Consider the following 18,782-nt stretch of genomic DNA (forward strand, 5'->3'; position numbering starts at 1 on the left):
TTTCTTCTTTCTTTCTTTCTTTCTTTGCTTCCCTTAATGTGGATTAGGACCACTTCTGTCTCCGCCCACCCCCCTCCCCCAACACGGACCGGTATCTCCTCTGCCTTTGCATCCCACTCCCAGGAATACTACTCAAAACTTGTATGGAATCAAAGCTCAGTCCAGAGACAGCTGTGGGCGTTGTTCCTGTGACACCTGCTGACACCAATCATGCTTTGGAGCCTGAGCTGAAGAATCAACCTGTCTGGGACCGCCTGCCGCAAAACTGCCCACACCTAGTTCCATCTGGTCACCAGAGCGCTGCTTTCTAACAATAGCCGTAACCCCCATCTCCCCACCCCTGCATCCCTGCAGTGATCATCTGAGGAGTGAAAGCTAAGAGGGAAGAGAGGACTTAAGAGAGCAAAGGAGACGGGCAGAGTGGAATTCCTAGCAGGTTCTTGGCTAGTGACAAGCTTTCCCCCCCAGACCCTGCTGTACCTAGCCTGTAGCAGGTACAGGATTGGTTATACAAGATCAGTGGGGCGTCCCACTGGCTACCTTTCCAGAGCTGGAGGTGGGTCTGAGTCAGGACTCTGTGCCTCTCACACACTGTGTCTGAATCTGTGGCTGTCATGGGTGGGAGGAGGAGGGGTATAACGGGCCCGCAGTGACTCATTAAGGTTTCTACCTCATCCCTGGGGCTTCTGGTGGCGTGAAGGTGGTGCCAAGTGGATTGCTCGGCGCCTTTGCCCTTCCTAGAGACAGCAACAGGGCCCTGGGGTGCGGTGGGGAGTGACTGCCCTGTAGGCTCCTCCAAAGCCCTGGAGCTCTCAGACCAACCCCCAGAAACAGCCAGAGCCAACAACTACAAAAATAAAGCATTTATTTCCTATCCAAAAGTGAGCCTTGGGTGTTGGGTGGCAAAGGAGAACGGGAGAACAGGGTGGGTTTGTGAGAAGTCAGGGCCCTGAGTGAGACCGTGTTGGGTGTGGGGAGAACAGGCTCGGAAGAGGTCTGGTGAGGGGAGGGGTAGGGAGTGCCGTGGGGACTGTTTCAAGTTGCTGGCAGCAGAAAAGACCACCTTCAGGGACAGCCTGCGGAAACACAGAAACAGAGATGTTGACAGGCCCAGGGGTAGAAGCTGACATTTCTGGGCCCAGAAAGCACTCTCTGGAGCTCAGGAACCCGGAGAGGACACTCCAAGGCAGGAACTGCAAATCCAAATACCTACAGAGACCAGACAAAGAAGTCAAAGGAGGGAAGCCAGCTAAGTGTCAGGAGATGATCCAGAAATGTGGGTACTGTGAAAAAGTGGCGAGCACAGGCCCCATCGCAAGAGGACTGTGGCCACTCAACACCAGTGGATTATTGCCAGTGGAATGTTGGCCCAGGGTTGCCAGAACGCCCCAAATTTTTTAGAGAAACTGGAATATCTGGATATTTGTGTGAACTCTGATTTTTAGTGTCAGCAACTCATTCGTATTTTACCACACACACACAAATCTGCGAGAATCGAAGAATACATATCTGCGGGCCACCCGTTTGTTTCTTGTGTGGGTTGAGGGATGGGGTGAGCCCCTCCAGCCTGGGCTGGTAGGGGGAGGTCTAAGGAGTCTTGGGCTCCTCAGATGCCAGCTGCGATCTCAAACCTACCTGTCTCAAGGTGACATCACTTCCAAGGTGTCCAGCAGAATCCAGGGGCTGGGATAGAAGGCCTCACAATATCACTAAGCTATCTCTGCTGCAGAATCTGCAATCTGTCCCTCTTGCCTTAGACACCAAGATCCTGCCTGCTCTTGCCTCAGTCTTCGTGGGCTTGATCTGGGACCCTCCCCCAACCCCCGGTGCTCCCTGGTATCTACCTGCCTCCAGATCCTGGGGAGAAAGCAGGACATGTCATCTGCCCAGCCGGATCGGCACTGCATTCTGTCTCATGCCTGTTGGGTTCCACAGCCTCAGGTGGCTCCCCCTCACAGAGGGGAAGGATACGGGAAGGTTTAGAAAAGGGAAGAGGGTCCAAAGTAACCAGGCTTTGTTAAAAAGTCCAGAGAATGCAGAGCCAACCAGACCAGCCGGTGGCTGTTGACCGGAGGCAGGAGGCCAAGGGGCCCAGTCCCTCCCTGGATGGCAAGCAGCAGTGCCCACCCCAGACGGGCCTGGGCCCAGGGCCAGGGTCAGTGGAACGTGTCTGACCTGGACCGAAAGCTGTGCTGCATGAGGCTTGGGGTCGGGGATGGGGCCTCTGGCACTGGGGAAGGTCCCAGAGGCTCAGGCTCTGAGGGGAAGGGGGACAGCACGGAGAGCCTCAGGTTGGAGGGGGCGGCCCCCATCTCTGCTGTCCCCACACTGGCTGGGCAGTGGACCTCAGCAAAAGTAGTATCCTGGAGGCTGGGCGGTGGTCCAGATAGACAGGGTGAGATGCGTGGAGGCCTCAGCTGGGGACCAGGAGGGTCTGGGAGCCGAGCCGAGACTACTGGGTGGACTGGGGGACCCAGCCTAGCCTGTAGCAGGCCCATGATGTGTCGAAGTTCCCGGCTCAGCTGAGACACTTCCTGGTTGAGGCGGGAGATCTGTTGAAAACACAACAAATCGTTTCCCAGATGCCACAACAATCACCGATCTCCCGGGTGCGCCCCCCTCCACTGTGTACAAAACTCTTTCCCAGCCACTCCTGCTCACGGCCACTGCGAGAAAAAGGCAGGGCAGGGGTTATCTTTGTCTAGATGTAAACACTCAGCTTGTTTCCAAAAAGGCTTTGGGACAGCAGGTATTGCTATCCCCTCTCCTCCACTTTTACAAGAGGCAGAAAAATAGGCTCAAAGAGGCCACAAAGCTGGAAGTGACAGACACAGCAGCCTTACTCTCAGGTGACCCCAGCACACAAGCTCAAGCATCTATTCAGTGTTTTGCAAACTTCAGGGAATACGAATCAACCGAGAAACTTGTCAAAATGCAGATTCCTGGGCCCCGCCCCAGCCATTCCAAATTGGGTGAGGCTCAGGAGTCTGCAACTTAATGGTGCTGACAGACACTCAAGTGTGGGAAACACCACCTAGAACAGTGAGCCCAAGCAGGACCGGCCCTCCATCTGGCCCAACAGGGCCTGGTCCCACCCCCCAGCCCCAGGGGCTGCCCTCCTGGGATGCAGATGATGTTTATCAGAACCCAGGGAAGGCCCACTCCCTAAGGGCTGGGCCTGACTGTGCCCTGATGACAGCTCAGAGATCCCCTGGGAGGAGGCAGAGGCAGAGCCTTGGCATACAAGATCTGGGCTCTTCCTGACCAGGGTTTAGACATGAGGATCCAGGTCTCCCAGGGCTGAAGGCCTCTCAGCCTCCCTGTCCTCTGACCCCTAAGTTTGCTGAGCATTCCCTTCCCAGGGCTGGGGAAGGAAAAGGACTTGGTAGGGGGCAGGTCCCCAAAGGAGAGAACCCCACAGTGGAGGAGGGAGGAGAGGCTGTCTTTGCGGGCTAGATAGCCTGAGCCAGCCGGGAAAGGGTGGAGGCAGCAGGCACTGAGTACTTACCTGTGCCAGGGGCTGGGCCAGGCATGTGAGCACTCTTATATCATGCTCAACAACTCTGGCAAAAACGGGTTATTTTTCCCGTTTTTCGATGAGGAAATTGAAGTTTGGGGTGGTTGTGGGACTTGCCCAAGGTCACCCGGCTAGTGTGAATAAGTGAACTCAGGACTCTGGCTCCAAACCCTCAAATGCTCTTACATACGAGGCACATCGCTGATCCCAAGATGCTATCTGCCAAGGTTGGAGGGAAGGAGTCGACCCCAACCTACCTCCTGGTTTAGCCTGCAGACCTTTTCCTTCATCTCCTCAGCCTCAGTGGCCAGTTCCTGGCTGGGCCTGGTCCCTGCAGCCAGAATGGGGTGGAAGGGTGCAGGGTGAGTGCAAGGAGCGGGAGTCTACGGCTTGGGCTGGGTCCCCTCCTCTTGCTGGGCAGGCAGAGAAGAGAGGAGAAGAAGCTCTGGGCTCAGGATGATGGGAAAGCCAGACTCTTCCCTGCCCCTTCCCCTGACCCCTGCCCCAGCTGTACATGCAAAAGCTTCTCTTTAGCATCTGAACACAACATGCTCTTCTCTCCTGCCTTTGTCCCAACAACTGCCTTGCTCCACCCCTCAAACTCCTACCCAACCCTTAAGACCCCCTACAAGTGTCCCCTCCTCTAAGAAGGACAGTTAGGGGTGCCCTCCCCTCCTACCTCAGAGCCTTGTTCCTGTCTCGGTTGTGGCACTTGACACCCTGTTCTGGAATCGTTTATCTGAGGACACAGGTGTGTCCCCCACTAGACTGGAAGCTCACTGAGAGTGCAGGCCAGGTCTGACACATCTATGCTTTCCCAGCACAGAGTCCGGCACGTGGTCAGCCCTTACTACACATGGGATGGACGGCTGAAGGGACGGACGGGTGGACGGATGGCGGGTGAATGGGTGACGGAGAGTGAGGTCTACGGCTGGCCCTTACCTGAAGGAGGGGCCTGTGAGCAGGGCCTAGCGTGCTCATGCCTCCTGCTGAACCGAAAGGTAGGGGCCTCCGCTGTGCTGCCAGAGTCCTCAATGCCATCCACTATCCTGGGATGGGGGCAGTGATCATCAGTCCCATGCGGAGAGGGCAAGGGCCAGAGCAGAGCAGGCGGAGGGTAACTGGGGACAGCAGTGCCAGGGAGCTGGGGAGGAGCAGCAGTCAAAGAGGGGTGGGGTTGCAAGTGTGGTGGGTCAGGAAGGGCGGGTGGGCAGATGGGGCAGAGATAGGAAGAGCACTGGTTGGAAGGCTGGGGACGGAGCCCAGAGAAGGTTCTGGAAGCCAGCAGGGGTATGGGGAAGGCAGGGGAGGCTGGCGTCTCACCGGGGACTGAGGTCCGGAGGTCCAAAGGTTCCCAGTGGGGGAATGAGAAGCTGGGGGGGCTTCCAGGCAGCAGAACCCCTGGGGGGGCCATGAGGGGAGGGGCTGTGGCCCCGGCCAGCCAGGGCAGGGGAAGGGAATGGGGACAGGGAAGGGGAGGAGACAAGGGCTGAGAATGGGGGCAGCTCCTCGCCCAAGAGGCTGACCAGGGAGCCCCGGGGCCGCGCTGGGCTGAGGTTGGGCAGCAGGAGGGGCCGGCGGGGCCTGGAACCACCCCCAGACTCCACCCCAGTCTCGGCCTCTGTGATGGATGGTAGGGTCTTGTCTGAGGAGGAGCCAAGGCTTTCAGAGCGGGGCTGTGGGCAGAGGGCAGCTGATGTCAGGACAGTGAACAATAGGCCCCTTCATTAAGCAACAGCCTTCACTGGCAGATGCAGCCACCCATCCCTCCCCCCGCCTTCTCCCTGCAGCAGAGGAGCCACGGAAAGGTGCCTCCAGCTCCCAGACTCCCCCATGCAACCTCAAACCCCACCCCACACCTCCCAGGAAGATGGTGTTACCTGGGAGAGGCGAGGAGATCTGGAAAAGCGGCTGAGGCCCTGCGGGGACATAGGGGGGATTCAAGCTGACTCACACCTCCCCCCTCTCCTGGTGCAGCTCTTCCTCCCCATCAGTGCTGTGGGCTTTGAGAATGTGGGGCCTTTTTGTGGAACTGAGTCAGAGATACTTCCAACTCCAACTCAGAGATGTCTGAGTGGCAAAGTAAGTCTGAAAAGCAGTGAAAGACAAAGGCCTAGGGTGTAAACTGTAGACCTGGCCCAGAGGCTAAGCCAAAATGGGGTCAGGAAATATTTGGTGAGTGCCGGAGAGGAAACCCAGGGGATGATGCCCAGTTCAGAGACGGACTTGGAGGAGGAGCACGCGAGGGGGACTCTTTCCAAAGTGAGGTCCCTCTGAGGGGTCTGAGGGGGGTGCTGAGGGGTGGCCAACAGGAAATGATGGGTCAGAGGAGTCGGAAGTAGAAGTGGTGAGAGATGGTCCATGGGGTTGGGTGATGGCCAATGAAGAAGGGTCAGGTGGGGGTGGAAGATGTTAAGCGTGGAAGGGACAATGGAAGGGGGTGCCGGGGATTGAGAAATGATGTTCTCCGGGTGGAAGGAGATGCATGAGACTCTCTCTTGGGATGGGGAGGTCTGCCCTGAAGGAGGGGACCTCGGAGGAGGTGGAGGCCATAGGGGGTCTACATACATTGGTGTCAGAGCCCTGGCGCAGGTTGAAGGTGAGGTCCCGGGGCAGGCCAGCCCGGAAGGCAGCCCCGTACTCAGGATAGAGTCTCAGGACCTCAGCCAGCCCTCTGCTGCTCAGCTGCTGCAGGCCACAGTAGGTCAGTGCCTTCACGTCAGCGCTGGTCTTCAGCACGCAGCTTGGGACTGCCCCTGACCCAGGCTCCTGCCCCGGCTCAGGGATATCTGCCCCAATCAGGTCCCCCTTCCCTGTGGGTAAGGGATGGGGATAGTCAGCCGGGGCAGAGGGACCAAGAGGATATCAGCGGGAAGTGGTCAGTGGAGCTGGGGGATGGTTAGTGTGTTTGAAGGGCGGTCAGAGAAGGATCAATCAATGGGATTGGTGGAAATAATCAATGGAGTTGGGAAAAAGTCAGTGGAGAGTGACTGATGAAGTTGGGAGTCAGTAAATGGGAAAGGTCAGTATAATCAATGGAACTAGATGATCAGTAAAGAATGGCCAGAGGGGTCAGCTAAAGGGTAAAGGTCAATGGAGTTGAGGGTCAGTGGGGAAGAGTCAATGGAGTTGGGAGATGGTGCAGCGGGAAAGGATCAGTGGAGTTGGGGGAGAGTCACTGGGGAAGGGTTGACGGGTTGATGGCCCATAGGATTAGGGGAGAATCTGAGGGTATGGTCAAAAGGGGATGGTAGTAAGGTGAAGGCACCAGGAAAGAGGACCCCCTCAGCAGGAATTCCACATACCCACTAGGGTATCCCAGGCCCTAGATTCCTGGCCACACCTAATGCCTCTGGAGGCAGGTTCTGGGGTAGGTAGTAGGTGGTGGTGGGATCCTCACCCAGGATGGCCAGCACCATGTTGTCTCGAAGCACCTCAAGCGAGCCGGAGCAGACGTAGTAGTGTGCCTGCAGGGCGTCCCCACGGCGCAACAGGTACTCGCCTGGAGCGCAGAACGAGGTCTTGATGTGCAGGGAGAGGGCCCGCAGGCAGCCTCTGCTCGCTGCTGCAAACAGCGGCAGCTGCAGGATCTCCCGATTCAGGTGCATAGCGATGTCAGCTCTCAGCTCGTCTGGGAAGTCACGCAGTAACTGCATAAGGGGCATAGGTCATTCTGGCCATCCCCCTGCAGCTGCTACTTGAGTTCTATAAATGTGCTGAGCTGTCTCCAAGGAGAGAACTCCAAAACTTGCCTTTTGCTTTGAAGTTACCTGTGTTTGACCTTCAAGAAGACCTCTGTGTATCAAACCTCAATTTTGCTTGTGTGTGGACCTCTCAACCCAAGTTCAGGAGCAGAGACTAGGCCTTTTCCTATGTATCCACTGCCTGTGACTACACACGGTGGTCACTCACACATGTCCTTGGTTACTCAACCCCGTACAAGGATCGGCCCTGGTGGGTCAGCTTTCAACCGGGAGTCAGGAAACTAGAAGTCAGCTCTGCCCCTAAGTCCTTGTGAACCTTGGGCAATCCATCTGCTCTCTCTGGGCCTCAATATCCCCATCTGTAAAACGCAGGGTTACGCAAGACCTTGAATATTACCAATGATCTCTGAGGAGCCAAACAATGTTCATAGTTCTATCCTCATCTTATGGAGCCCCTAGGCCACTTGGGCTTGCTGACCTCTCCCTCTTGTCCCCATTTCCTCCCCAGGCTCCTCTTCTAACTTTCCACACTCTGCCCGCATCATGGCAGCCAGCTCCATGACTTCCCTACTCCCTGTGAGCCTGGAGCCCTACCTATGGGTCTAGACCTGTATTTTCAACTACTGATGGAACAGCCTCCACCTGGATCTCCCACAGGCACCACACCCTCATCATGGCCTAATCCTGGACTTTCATTTTCACACCTTCCTCCTGTGATGCCCCCATCATGCCCCTTTGCCCAAACCAGGGACCTGGGGCCCATTCTGAGCTCCTCTCCTGCAACCAGCCGATCACCAGGTCCTCCGGCTCCGGCTCTCAGAGATACCTCCTAGATCCTTAGGTCACTGCCCAGCCTAAAAGTTTTGCAGAATACAATCTAAATTCAAGACCACCCATGAGCTGGCCTGACCCACCTCCCCAGTCCTGTCTCTTGCACTCCGGTCTCCCTCCTCCCCTCCACAGCACTCACACACCCAGTCCTGAAGGCTCACCGACTTGACTTTCAGTTCCCTGACCTCCCCTGCTCTTTTGTGTCAACATTTCCGGGTCTGTGTTCCTACTCCTCTTTCTGCCTGGAATGGCCTCTGGTAGCAGGCTGATTTCCTTCTTGCCCCTCACAATGTCCCCTCTTCCGTGCCACCTTCCCTGACTCCTCTAGGCCCAGGCACAACGTCCCCTAATTGCTCTGCCATCCCTCCAGCAGAGTCCTATTCACTGCGTAATTATTTGTTTACCTGTCTGCCTCCTTCACCCAACTGGTGTCTCCCTCAGGACGAGGGCTGAGTGTCATCATCTCTGAGCTCCCTGTGTCCCGCACAGAGGCTGGCCCAAAGCGAGCGCTCAGGAAAGGCTGGCTGAGGGGAGTGGGGGTGGGGGGTGGCATTAGCTAAGGCCTGAGCTCCCTCTCAGCTCCCGTGTTCTAGTGCCAAGGAAAAGGGATGTGGATGGGGGTCGGTGCCTTGCCCCTTTGAGCAGGGCTTCGCCTCCCGGGACCCCAGGCGTCTCCATCCCAACCCCAGAGAGACGGCGACCCCTCTCCCACTCTGACGCCACGCGCCGGGGTCCTGGCACACTACCTCGTTGGCGTCGATGCCGCTGTTGACAGCCCACGTGGTCTGGAAGGACTCGAGCATGCGCTGCTTGAGCGGCCGCGGCAGGCGGTGCACACGGATGAAGTCCTTGAGGTCCTTCATGCGGCGGTGGTAGAGTGAACGGCGCGAGTACATGCGCTGGATGATGGCCGTCACGTTCCCGAACACCACGGCGTGCATCAGCGCTGCAACGGCGGCAGCGGCAGCGGGTTAGGGACGGCCACCCCTCCCGCCTCCTCCCCCGCCCCAGGACCCACCCTGCCTGTGGACGGCTCTGGGCGCCTGGGGAGGGAGGCGCAGGAGAGCCAGCGGGCTTGGGTTGGCGCAGGGAATAGCCAGACCTGATGTTCCTCTCCTGCCCTCCAGCTAGGTCATGAACTTGGGTTTCCCATTCCCTTTGCAGAAGGCCAGCACGGCCCCCCCGGGGACCAGCATGTAGTAGATGCTGAGGAAACGGCTATGAATGAATGCACGACTGTCTGGACGTGGGTGGACATCTTGCCTTCTCTGAGCCTGTTTCCCCATCTGCACGCTGGGCTTAGCGGGGCCACCCCGGGGCATGGCGGGCCCGGCCTCACCGCCTATGAGCATGGTGCAGATGGAGAAGATCTTCTCCGCGTCGGTGTTGGCGCACACGTTGCCGAAGCCCACGCTGGTGAGGCTGCTCAGCGTGAAGTAGAGGGCAGCGATGTAGGCACTGCGCCGCGTCGGGCCGCCCGCCGAGCCATTGACGTAGGGCTCCTCCAGCCGCTTACCCAGCTCGTGCAACCAGCCTGGGGGGGTGGGTAGTGGAGGGAGGCAAGGAGCGGCGGCCCAGGCAGTGGAGAGCTGGCCTTCCCTGAGCTGCCTGCACTTGACTTTGGGCAAGTGTTTACAGAGGCGAGGGGAGGTTTGCACCCGCAGGGACAGAAAATGTCCCCGGTGGTCTGGGCCTGGGACTCCCCACAGTGAACTGGTTACAGCTGCAAACTTCCTAAGCTCCTGAATGTTTGGGGGGACCCTCCTCACTCTAACAGTTTACTGAGCACCCCTGTGTACAGGGTGCTGGAACTTGACCCCACCATTCTCCCTGCCCTGATGGAACCTGCCGTCTGGAGGGGAAAGACACATGAAATAAATGACAGGTGGGCAGTGAGTTACTAAAAGGGAGGTACAGGGCATCCTAGGAGCCATAATGGGTTAGGGAGAGTTAGCTTAGTGGTGATTGCAAGGAATAGAAAAGTCACTTAGGGGAAGAAGGGAGGGAAGACAAAGGGAGAAGATTCCCGAGAGGAAAACAGGTTCAAGGCCGTTGTGAGAAAGCAGTGCATCCCGGGGAGCTGGAAGGAGGCCAGCGTGGCTGCAGCACAGGGCACAGGGAAGAAAGGGAAACCAAGTGGGGAGAGAGAAGGCAGCAGGGCTATGCAGGGTGTGGATTGAGTGGGGACTTTTTTTTTTTTTTTTTTTTTGAGTGTGGACGTTATTTTGAGGGCAGTGGAGAACCACTGAAAGGGTCGGGGGGAGAAGGAGCACTACCTCTGCCCCAAACACCCTCCTGACCATGAGAGTGTTTCCTGTACTGCTTTGATTGCCTGTCACCGGTCTTGCTCCCCTGCTAGGCTGTGAGGTCTGCCCAGGCAGACCCCTGGTCTTCACTTCAGTACCCCCGTGCCTGACCCAGAGGGAAGAATGTGGGGTGGTGGGTGTGGTGCCAGAGGAGGCATCAGCCCGGGGGCCTGAGTGGACAGGGCAGGTGGACGGATGTCAGCGAAAGCCTGGGGTCGGTGGCTCACCGATGTCCCAAAGCAGCGGGTCATTGGCCTCCATCTCCCGGCGCCCGATGACGTACCAGATGCAGGCCATCCAGTGGGCGAGGAGCGCGAAGACGGACATGAGCAGTGTGAGGACCACGGCGCTGCACTGTGAGTATCGCTCCAGCTTCTGCAGCAGCCGCAGCAGCCGCAGCAGCCGCACCGTCTTCAGAAGGTGCACCAGCGATGTCTGCAGGAGTGTGGTGGGGGAGGCTGGGAGCAGGCACGCCTCCGCCTCCTCGGAGCCCCTGTGTCCCCTCCCAGATGCCCTGGAGCCAGGGGAAGCTGCAGCAGGGGAAACCGTCCCTGCTGTCCTGAGAAAGTGACCAGGGAATGTGGCCAGGAGAGAATAATACTAAAACCAATAAAGGCTAACACTTACTATATGTGTACTTGCTTACTTATGTAAGTACTTACTATATGTGTGCCAGGCTCTGGGCTAAGCACTTACGATCCTCATGACACACTCATGCCTTCAGTTCAGTTATCATCATTGTTCCAGTTTGCAGATGAGTAAACTAAGGCTCAGAGGCAGGGGAACAGACACAATGATCTCTGGCCCCTGCTTGAAGCCCTCAAAGTCTTAGGCACAACCAGCTGTGGACAAGACCTGGTTGTTGGCGATGACAGCAGTTGTGATGGGAGCCGTCCTCAACCCACAGAGTAGCAAGGTAAGGCGCGAACAGGCAAGAGGCTTGGGGACAGGGGGAGGTTAGGGGCCATGGCCATGGTGGGTGAGCTGCTGATGAGAGGCGCATACCGAAGTGCTGGGGGAAGGAGAGCAGAAAGTGAAGGAGCCTGGGTTTCAAGGTCTTAGCTATTGTGGGGCTTAGGTGGGGGTTATGGAGCTGGTGGCACCTCGTAAGCATCCTGTGTTAGCTAATATTACCACCACGACTGTTGTCGTTGTGGTCACCAGTGCTTCAATTAGCCCTCCAGATCTTGGACACGAGGAGCAGGTACGGAAACTTACCCTCTCACTACTCTGGGAGGGGGCAGCTTGGAAGCTAGGGCTGGGGGCTCTGGGGCAGCGCCGGGGGAGCTTGGTAGGAGGGCCCTCTCAGAAGCCTCCGCCAGCATCCCCCACAGCCCTGGCCCGGCACGGCTCCTGAGCCACCTCCTGTCCTTTTCTCTAATTTTAGGTGAAGGAGCTGGAAAGGAGGTGGCCCTGCTTCCTCCACATGGACCGTCTCCAGGGCTTAACGCCTGCCTCCAGCTCCCAGAGCTTCTGCTTCCAAACTTGAGTCCTTCAGAGCTTCTCCTAGTCACCTGCCTCTGAGCCCCACTCCCTTGGGGCCCTCCTCTCCTTCTCCTTGGACCAGAGTGTCCCAGGCCTGGCTCCTTCATGTCCGCAGCTCTGCCAGTGCCTACTCATCCTCTATCTTTGCTCTGTCTCCCTCCAGCCCCACACTGCTCCTCCTCTCCCCTTCTGCCACATCATCGAGTTGGGTGCATGGGGTTCCTGAGAACCGGGGTGGTACGTTAGAAAGAGGAATAGACTAGGAGTCTGGAGGCCTGGTTCCAATCTCCTGCCTGCCGCTGCTAGCTGTGTGACCTGCGGCAAGTCACTTAACCTCTCTGAGCCTTTGCAGCTACCTCTGAAAAAGAGAATCTGCCCTGAAGGGTTACTGTGAGGCTCCTATGTGATGATGTGGGCGAAAGGACTTAGTAAATGGAAGATGCTCCTTAAGGTATCAGAGGAGGGGGACTGCCTGGGAGGAGAGACAGGGGATTCTCTGTAGCTCTCCCCAGGACAGCTGTCCGGCTGGCTGACACAGCCTGGTGGGCACGGGATGGGAGAGTGCAGTCACAGGGAGGGGTGGGGAGCTCTGATCGGAGTGGCCGGAGCCTCAGGGCAGACATACACACATGCACGTGTGTGGGAGTGTGCACACACGTGTACCCAGCCAGGAGAAGAGGCCCACAGCCCGTTGGCGGCTAGTTAAATCCGGCTGTGTGTAGGTGGTTTCCCACTATAGCTGAGTGTGGCAGAGAGAGGAGCGCACAGGGAAACTGCTCTCCACCTCCCCACCCAACAGCCAAGGGGGTCTGGGGACACAGGGTGGGACTCCCTCACCCTGGACTCGAGAGCACCTGCTATCTGCTGGCTGGGTGCAGAGCTGACCACTCAGGGCACCTCCGGGCAGTCCCCGGGGAGCTGAGAGGGCCCAGGACCTGGCACTGTCTGCCTCCAAATCCACCCCACAGCCTCTGCCTCCTTGTCTTGGCTTACAACGCTCCCCCCAGATGCTCTCTCCCCATCTTCTGCCAGCCAAATCCTGCTCTCTGTCAAGGGTCTAGCTCTGCTCTGTCTCCTGCAGGAATCCTTCCCAGACCACCCCTGGCCTTTTTCCAACAGCAGTGCTTTGGCCTCCCAGGTGCTGGCTAGATTTCAGATCATTTGTACGCACGCCCACTTTCCTGCCTGGAACTCCAAGGTCGGCTAGCTCCTGCCCAGCTGCCAGCAACACCTGGGCCCCATCTTCCTCTCCATTCACCTCTTCTGTTCCTGCTGTCCCCTCCACCAGTCCTGCCCCCTCACCAGCTTAGCTGCCTGGAGGCTGAATCCTTGTCCCTTTTCCCCACCGTGACCATGCTCCACACAGTGCTTTGCAGACAGCTAAATGCTCATCGGTTGTTTGTTAAATAAAAATGTGAAAAGTACCACTCATTTGGCATCAGACCAATGCCGCCTTGGTAGCCCTAGTTAGCTTTTCATTTGTCTCAGCTTCCCTCAGTGATTGTGAGCTGAGCTCCCCAAGAGCACAGACCCTCCCAGCTCCTTCTGAGCAGCCCACGGCAGGTGTCTGACAACTACATGCAGATGGATGGATGGGAAGGACTGAGTCTGAGTTGGGGTCGGTGCCTTCATAGGAGATGCTGGGCTAATTTGGGAGGCTGGGCTGCAGGGTGGCCTGGGGGTCACTCACCACGGTGATGTTGAAGACATAAAGCAGGTCAAAAGGCAGAGCAGCAATAAGGTCAACAAAGAACCAGGTGGCCAGGTAGTGAAGACCGATAGAACGAGGAGCAGAGACCACCTGGCCGGACTGGGACACATAGGTGGTGCGGAAGTTCAGGATGATATCTGGGGGTGCAAGAAGCTGTTGGTTACTAGGGGGCTTTGTGCCCAGAAACTCAGGCCGAGGGGCCAAGGAAATGAGTAAGCTGGGAACAAGCCTGAGGCCCAGAATGGAGGTGGGGGCAGGGAAGAGGAAGAGAGCTTGGGCTCCTGGCTGGTCTCCAGGGAGGAATGGTCTAAAGGTTGAAGGCTGAAGGGGTCAGAGGTCAGGGCACATGGACCATTAGGACCTAAAGACCCAGAAATGGTTGGGCTCTGAATGCCTGGGTACTGCAGGCCCAGGATCGAGCAAAGGTTGGAGGAGTGGGTCCCTCCAGCCCACCCACCAGGGTATGTGGGGCAGAAGGTCTAACCCAGGATGAAGAGCATCTCCACGGCGATGTCGCTGACAAGGGTGTGTCGGGAAGTGATGGGGGTGTCATCATCGCCCAAGAAGCAGACATTGTAGGGAACGGTGACCGCAACGTAGAAGGTAGCAAGGAGGATGAGGCCGTCCCACACGGCCTTGGGGACGCTGTAGTGGAGGAGGAGGCAGCGGGACCCCCCCACGGAGGCCACCTTGTACTCGGGCACTGATGGCTTTGGCTCAAACACGTTCTAGGGGGAGAGGGGTGGCGGTTGGGGACATTTAAGGGAAAGAGGAGCCGAGGCTTGGGGAAGGGAGAGGCAGCGGATGGGGAAGGGGGGAGTGGGTGCTGCAGGCATGATCACGACAGGAGATAGAAGGTGCAGGGGAGAGGGTCAGGGGCTGGCACCTGACACTTCCTTCCTCTGCCAAGCAACTGCTCAGGCCCCCTGTTGATCGATCATGTTTTGAGAGGGGATGGGCCTTCCCCCTACTTGAGAGGGAGATTACAAATCAGGCACACGCCTTAGCTTGAGGGGTCACTAACATCTCCCTTAAGTTTCTCTTGGTATTTGGGGGCCCTGTGGGGGACGGGGATATCCCAGAGATGAGGGGAGGCTGGCACGACACACCCCATTCCCTGTAGCCCTCAAAACAACACAGAGGGCTGGACAACTGATCCCAAGGCTTTATCAGGGTCCTAGGGCTAGACAGCAGGACCCCACTGGGGGCTCTCTCCCTAGGACCACAGCTTGTGATTTCACTCCTCCCCCGCAAAGGTAACTCTATCATCCAGAAGTAGGTGATGTAATTGCTGCTAGGTCCCTGCCCTTATGATATCATCATAGTAGAGTAATGTCAATCAGAAGGAAGCAAGGGAAATGGGGTTGGAAGATGCGAGGGGACATGATGGGACACAGCAGAGAGTCATACGTGAGAAACGGGTGGACAGAGGAATAAGCCACGGGAGGGAGATCAGATAGGCAGGGAGACGGGGAGACAGTAGCAAGGCTGTCTCAGAATCACAGCTGGGAGACGTTGGGGTGCAGACAGGACTCACATTATTGGTTTTCATGCCTCCCTGGCCCCGGCGGCCAAAATGGCCAGTCAGCCGGTGTAGGACAGTACGGCTCTGCCTCCTGGCAGATCGAAGTCTTGAGCTGGCTCCCCTCCTACCAAAGCCGCCCGAGTTTTCTGTTGAGAAGAAGGGTGCAAGATAAATGGGGGCGCATCCCGTGAGGCCCGGTAGGGAGAGGTCTTGTGTGACCTTCAGCAAGCAAGGACCTCTGACCATTAATGCCTCCTCCCCAGGCCTGCAGTTACCATGATTACTGTCACCATGGCCTCCTGAGGGGCCAAGTCCTGGGCCTCCACTCTGAGTGATGTCCTTGAAGGAAAAGAGGAAAAGCACGACCTCTCCCATCTCATTCTTGATGGGCATCATGTCCAAGAGGCACCAAAAGGCTGAGCCTGTAGATGTGGAGAGGTGGAATGGGAGGGTGAGCAGTCCATGGCACCCCTTTCCCCTTAACCTCCCATGGTTCCTGAGCATAGTCAAAGGGCTTGGCAAAGGTTTAGATCTGGAAAGAACCCCAGAGATTATGTTAGCTGACTCCTTCCCTTCCAGATGGGAGAACGAAGTCCTCGAGAGGATCAGGGATGTACTTGGCGTCACCTAGTCAGCCTGTGGCAGTGGGTGGACCAGCACCCAGACTTCTGCCATGCCAGGCAAATTCTGGATAAGGCACCTAGGCAGGGCTGTGGGGCTGCAGGACTGCAGGGCAGGCCAGGCCTCCTTACCATCCTTTCGATAGAAGCAGATTTCAGCCCGGTGCTCCTGATGGCCCTCCAGGGCCTTGTGCAGCCTCTGCAGTGCTGGCTCGCTGGTCTCCGGACCATAGAGAAAGCGGCAGCTGCAGGTTTTCTGCATGACCTCGGTACGGCCGTAGCCTGTGAGCTCACAGAATCCGTCAGAGCAGTACACAATGGGAAAGCCCCGTGGGCCCTGTGCGTTGGCCAGCAGGAAGTTGCTGTCTGTGGGAAGAAGAGGTCAAGGTTAGGTCAAGGCCAGGAGGGGAGCTTAGCTTCAAGGTGGGTAAGTACCTCCCCCAGGCTGTGGTCAGAAGTCAGAGCCAGAAGCTTCCCAGGCTTCATTTGATTCCTGGGTCCCCTTTGGGATATTCTGAAATGAGAGTGCGAAGAGATAGAACAAAAGGACAAGGACGTAAGGGTGGCCCGGAACCGGCACAGGGATCACTGGGGGGTTGGAGAAGGTCATGCAGTCCTTCTGCCTGCATTCAGGCTGGTGAGCTTATACAGAGGACCTATAGTAGTAAGAGCATGGGCTCCAGCACCACATCCCTGCCGCTTTCCAACCGTAACCTTGGACAAGTTAATGAACTCTCTTCTGTGCCTCAGCTTTCGTATCTGCAAAGTGGGGGATAATATATCTTGTTCACATGGTTGTCGTGAGAGTTATATGAGTTACCTGGGGAAAACAGATCCTAGCACTCACTAAGTGCTACACTGACAAGGTATGACAATACCCCCCCCACCCCCCACCGCCCGCCGCATTCCCACAGCCTGCAAGACACATGCATAGCTGCTACCCTGTCATCCTATTAGAGAGTGGACAGGGCAGAGATTCTGGTGATATCACACCCATTGTATTGATAGGAAACCAAAAGATGGAGATTATCCAAACTCACAAATCCCCTTTGTTGGGGGAGAGAGACAGTGATGAGTAGTGTCCTCATTCTTTGCCTTCCAGGAAAGGTCCTCTTTTTAGCATCTCTTTAGGTAATTTCAGGGGGTCTGTCCCAGTGCTCAAAGTCGGACAGGATTGGGCGCTGAAGTTTAGTCCAGCAACCCCAGCAGCAGAACCTGAGCTGGCTCCCTATGGCTCCAATGTGTGGAGGTCGAAGAGGGGCTCTGTGGGCCATCCAGGGGCAGAGTCTCCACTGAGGGAAGGGGCCTGAGACACAACCAGTACTGGGAGCTAAGAGGGGTGACTGTCTGGGGGTGGAGTGGCTGATGGGGGCTGAAGGTGCTTGGGAGGCTTTGGGCCCTGGGCAGCAGCCTCCCTCTTCCATCCCAGGGCCCGTTGCCCGGGTGATGGGAGCTATGGAAACAAGGGAGGTGTCTGTGGGGGGAGAGTGGGGAGGCGGCTAAGGCCCCGGCGGCTCGGTTTCCGCCCGCGGGTACCGCTCCCGCTACCTTCCAGATACTGGCTAGGGTACCCCAAGGGGGCAGGGGGAGATCTCTCAGCTCCAAAGTAGGAAAAAGGAAAGGCGGGAGAAGTGGCAGAGAAGGAGGAATGTGGCTGTCCAAGGTGCTGAACCTGGAATCCAAGCTGGGGGTGGGTGAGCAGAGAGTTCCCTCCGTCACAGGGACCACCCCCTCCTCCTGCCTCACCTCCCTCAGATGCAGACGCGCCAAGATTTGGGGGCGCGTGACCTTAATCCAAGCAAGGTGCTGCCTAAGTCTGATCTTTTCTCTTTCTTTTTTCTTTTTTTTTTTCCTGGGGAAGGAGATGCTGGAGCCTTCTGGAAGTAGACTCCAGAGCGCCTGACCGCTTCGTCCCACCTCTGCGTCTCGGATACCCCCCCATACGTCCCCAGCAGAGCTCTGCCCCGCAGCGGGAGGCTCCCACGGCCCCCTCCTCCGTTTTGCGGCACAAAAAGCATTTCCTGATTCAGTCACACTCCCAGTCTTAGCCCCCTGCACTCTTGGCCCTTTCCTCGCCTCCCCTCACAGGGCACTGCCAGTCCTGTTCCTTTCCCGGCGACTTCGGGAGTTCCTAGACCGTCAAGTCCACTCTCCCCGCCTCGGGTGTCACCATATCCAAGAGACCCGGCGCCGGCGCCGAAGCCGACTTGGCCCCAGCTCCAACACCCAGCCCCAGCCTCGCCCCACTCACGAGTGCCGTCGAAGCGGGTGGCGATGGTGTCCAGAAAGGTGTTTTGCGGGGCCAGCAACCCCTTCATGACCGGCATGGCCTCGGGGCGGGGGTTCGAGGCGCGGCGCTGGGGGGCGTTCAGCGCGGCGGGGCCGGAGGGGGCGCGCTGCCGGCGGAGCCGGGGCGCCCCATGCGCCCGCCTGCCTCCTCCCCTCCTCTCAGCGCCGCCGCCGCCGCTGCCTCTCGGTTCCGAACCTTGCAGCTCTCGGCTAGGCTTGGCGCCGCCTCTGTCCCCCCACCTCCCCACGGGCCAAGTTCTTTCCCCCGGGCTCGGCCCGCACCCGCCACGTGGCCGGTACGGGGAGGGGCCGCCAGCGACACCCTCACCCTTCTCCGCGTTGCTCCTCCCAGGGGGGAGCGGCCCACGCGTGTCTCTCCCAGAGAGATTTCGGGACACGCCCACCTGGAGCAGAGACCACGGAGGTGGGGCGGGGCTTGGTTGGCAGACACTCCCCTTTCCGGGGTGACCACGCCCCCACGCGTGGTTCCCAGGCGACTCCTTGTGGCTCCGCCCTACGGGTTTCCCCGCGCGCCGCCCACGCTGCGGATGGTGTTTGGTTCACAGTGCCGCCTGCTGGAATTGGGATATTTCAGTTCCCTGCGCTCCAAAGTGTGATAACAAGGTTAAAGAGATTCGTTTGGCCGGCGGGGGGTCGACGGGACGGCTGGAAATGAACTTCTAGAATAGCTTAACCCTCACTCGCGCCCCAGTTTAGGTAGGGAACCTTGGCGAGCTCTGTCTCTGAGTGCAGCCTGGTGGATGAAAAGAGCTTTGGAGTCCATGGGGTAGAAT

The 18,782-nt window shown here is 57.8% G+C and overlaps 1 protein-coding gene across 2 annotated transcripts; it reads right to left on the reverse strand.

Annotated features, from left to right (window-relative positions):
* Positions 1-848: 848 nt before the first annotated feature.
* On the reverse strand, positions 849-18,544 carry KCNH4 (potassium voltage-gated channel subfamily H member 4). Of its 2 annotated transcripts, XM_045488903.1 has the most exons (17): positions 17,951-18,499; positions 15,832-16,065; positions 15,355-15,501; positions 15,092-15,225; positions 14,039-14,282; positions 13,534-13,691; positions 10,586-10,793; positions 9,392-9,586; positions 8,799-8,998; positions 6,918-7,167; positions 6,086-6,330; positions 5,398-5,436; positions 4,841-5,193; positions 4,460-4,566; positions 3,775-3,848; positions 1,845-2,552; positions 849-1,076 (listed from the first exon to the last, which is right to left on the reverse strand). In XM_045488903.1, the coding sequence occupies exons 1-16, from the start codon at positions 18,024-18,026 to the stop codon at positions 2,157-2,159; spliced, it is 3,060 nt and encodes a 1,019-aa protein (XP_045344859.1). In that variant the 5' UTR covers positions 18,027-18,499; the 3' UTR covers positions 849-1,076; positions 1,845-2,156. The 2 variants fall into 2 exon arrangements, with proteins under 2 accessions (XP_045344859.1, XP_045344860.1); XM_045488904.1 differs by lacking the exons at positions 849-1,076; positions 1,845-2,552; positions 3,775-3,848; ... (1 more) ...; positions 4,841-5,193; positions 5,398-5,436 and adding an exon at positions 5,443-5,605 and having other exon boundaries at positions 17,951-18,544.
* Positions 18,545-18,782: the final 238 nt, after the last annotated feature.

Source organism: Leopardus geoffroyi, chromosome E1 (genome assembly GCF_018350155.1).
Source record: "Leopardus geoffroyi isolate Oge1 chromosome E1, O.geoffroyi_Oge1_pat1.0, whole genome shotgun sequence".
NCBI lineage: Eukaryota > Metazoa > Chordata > Mammalia > Carnivora > Felidae > Leopardus > Leopardus geoffroyi.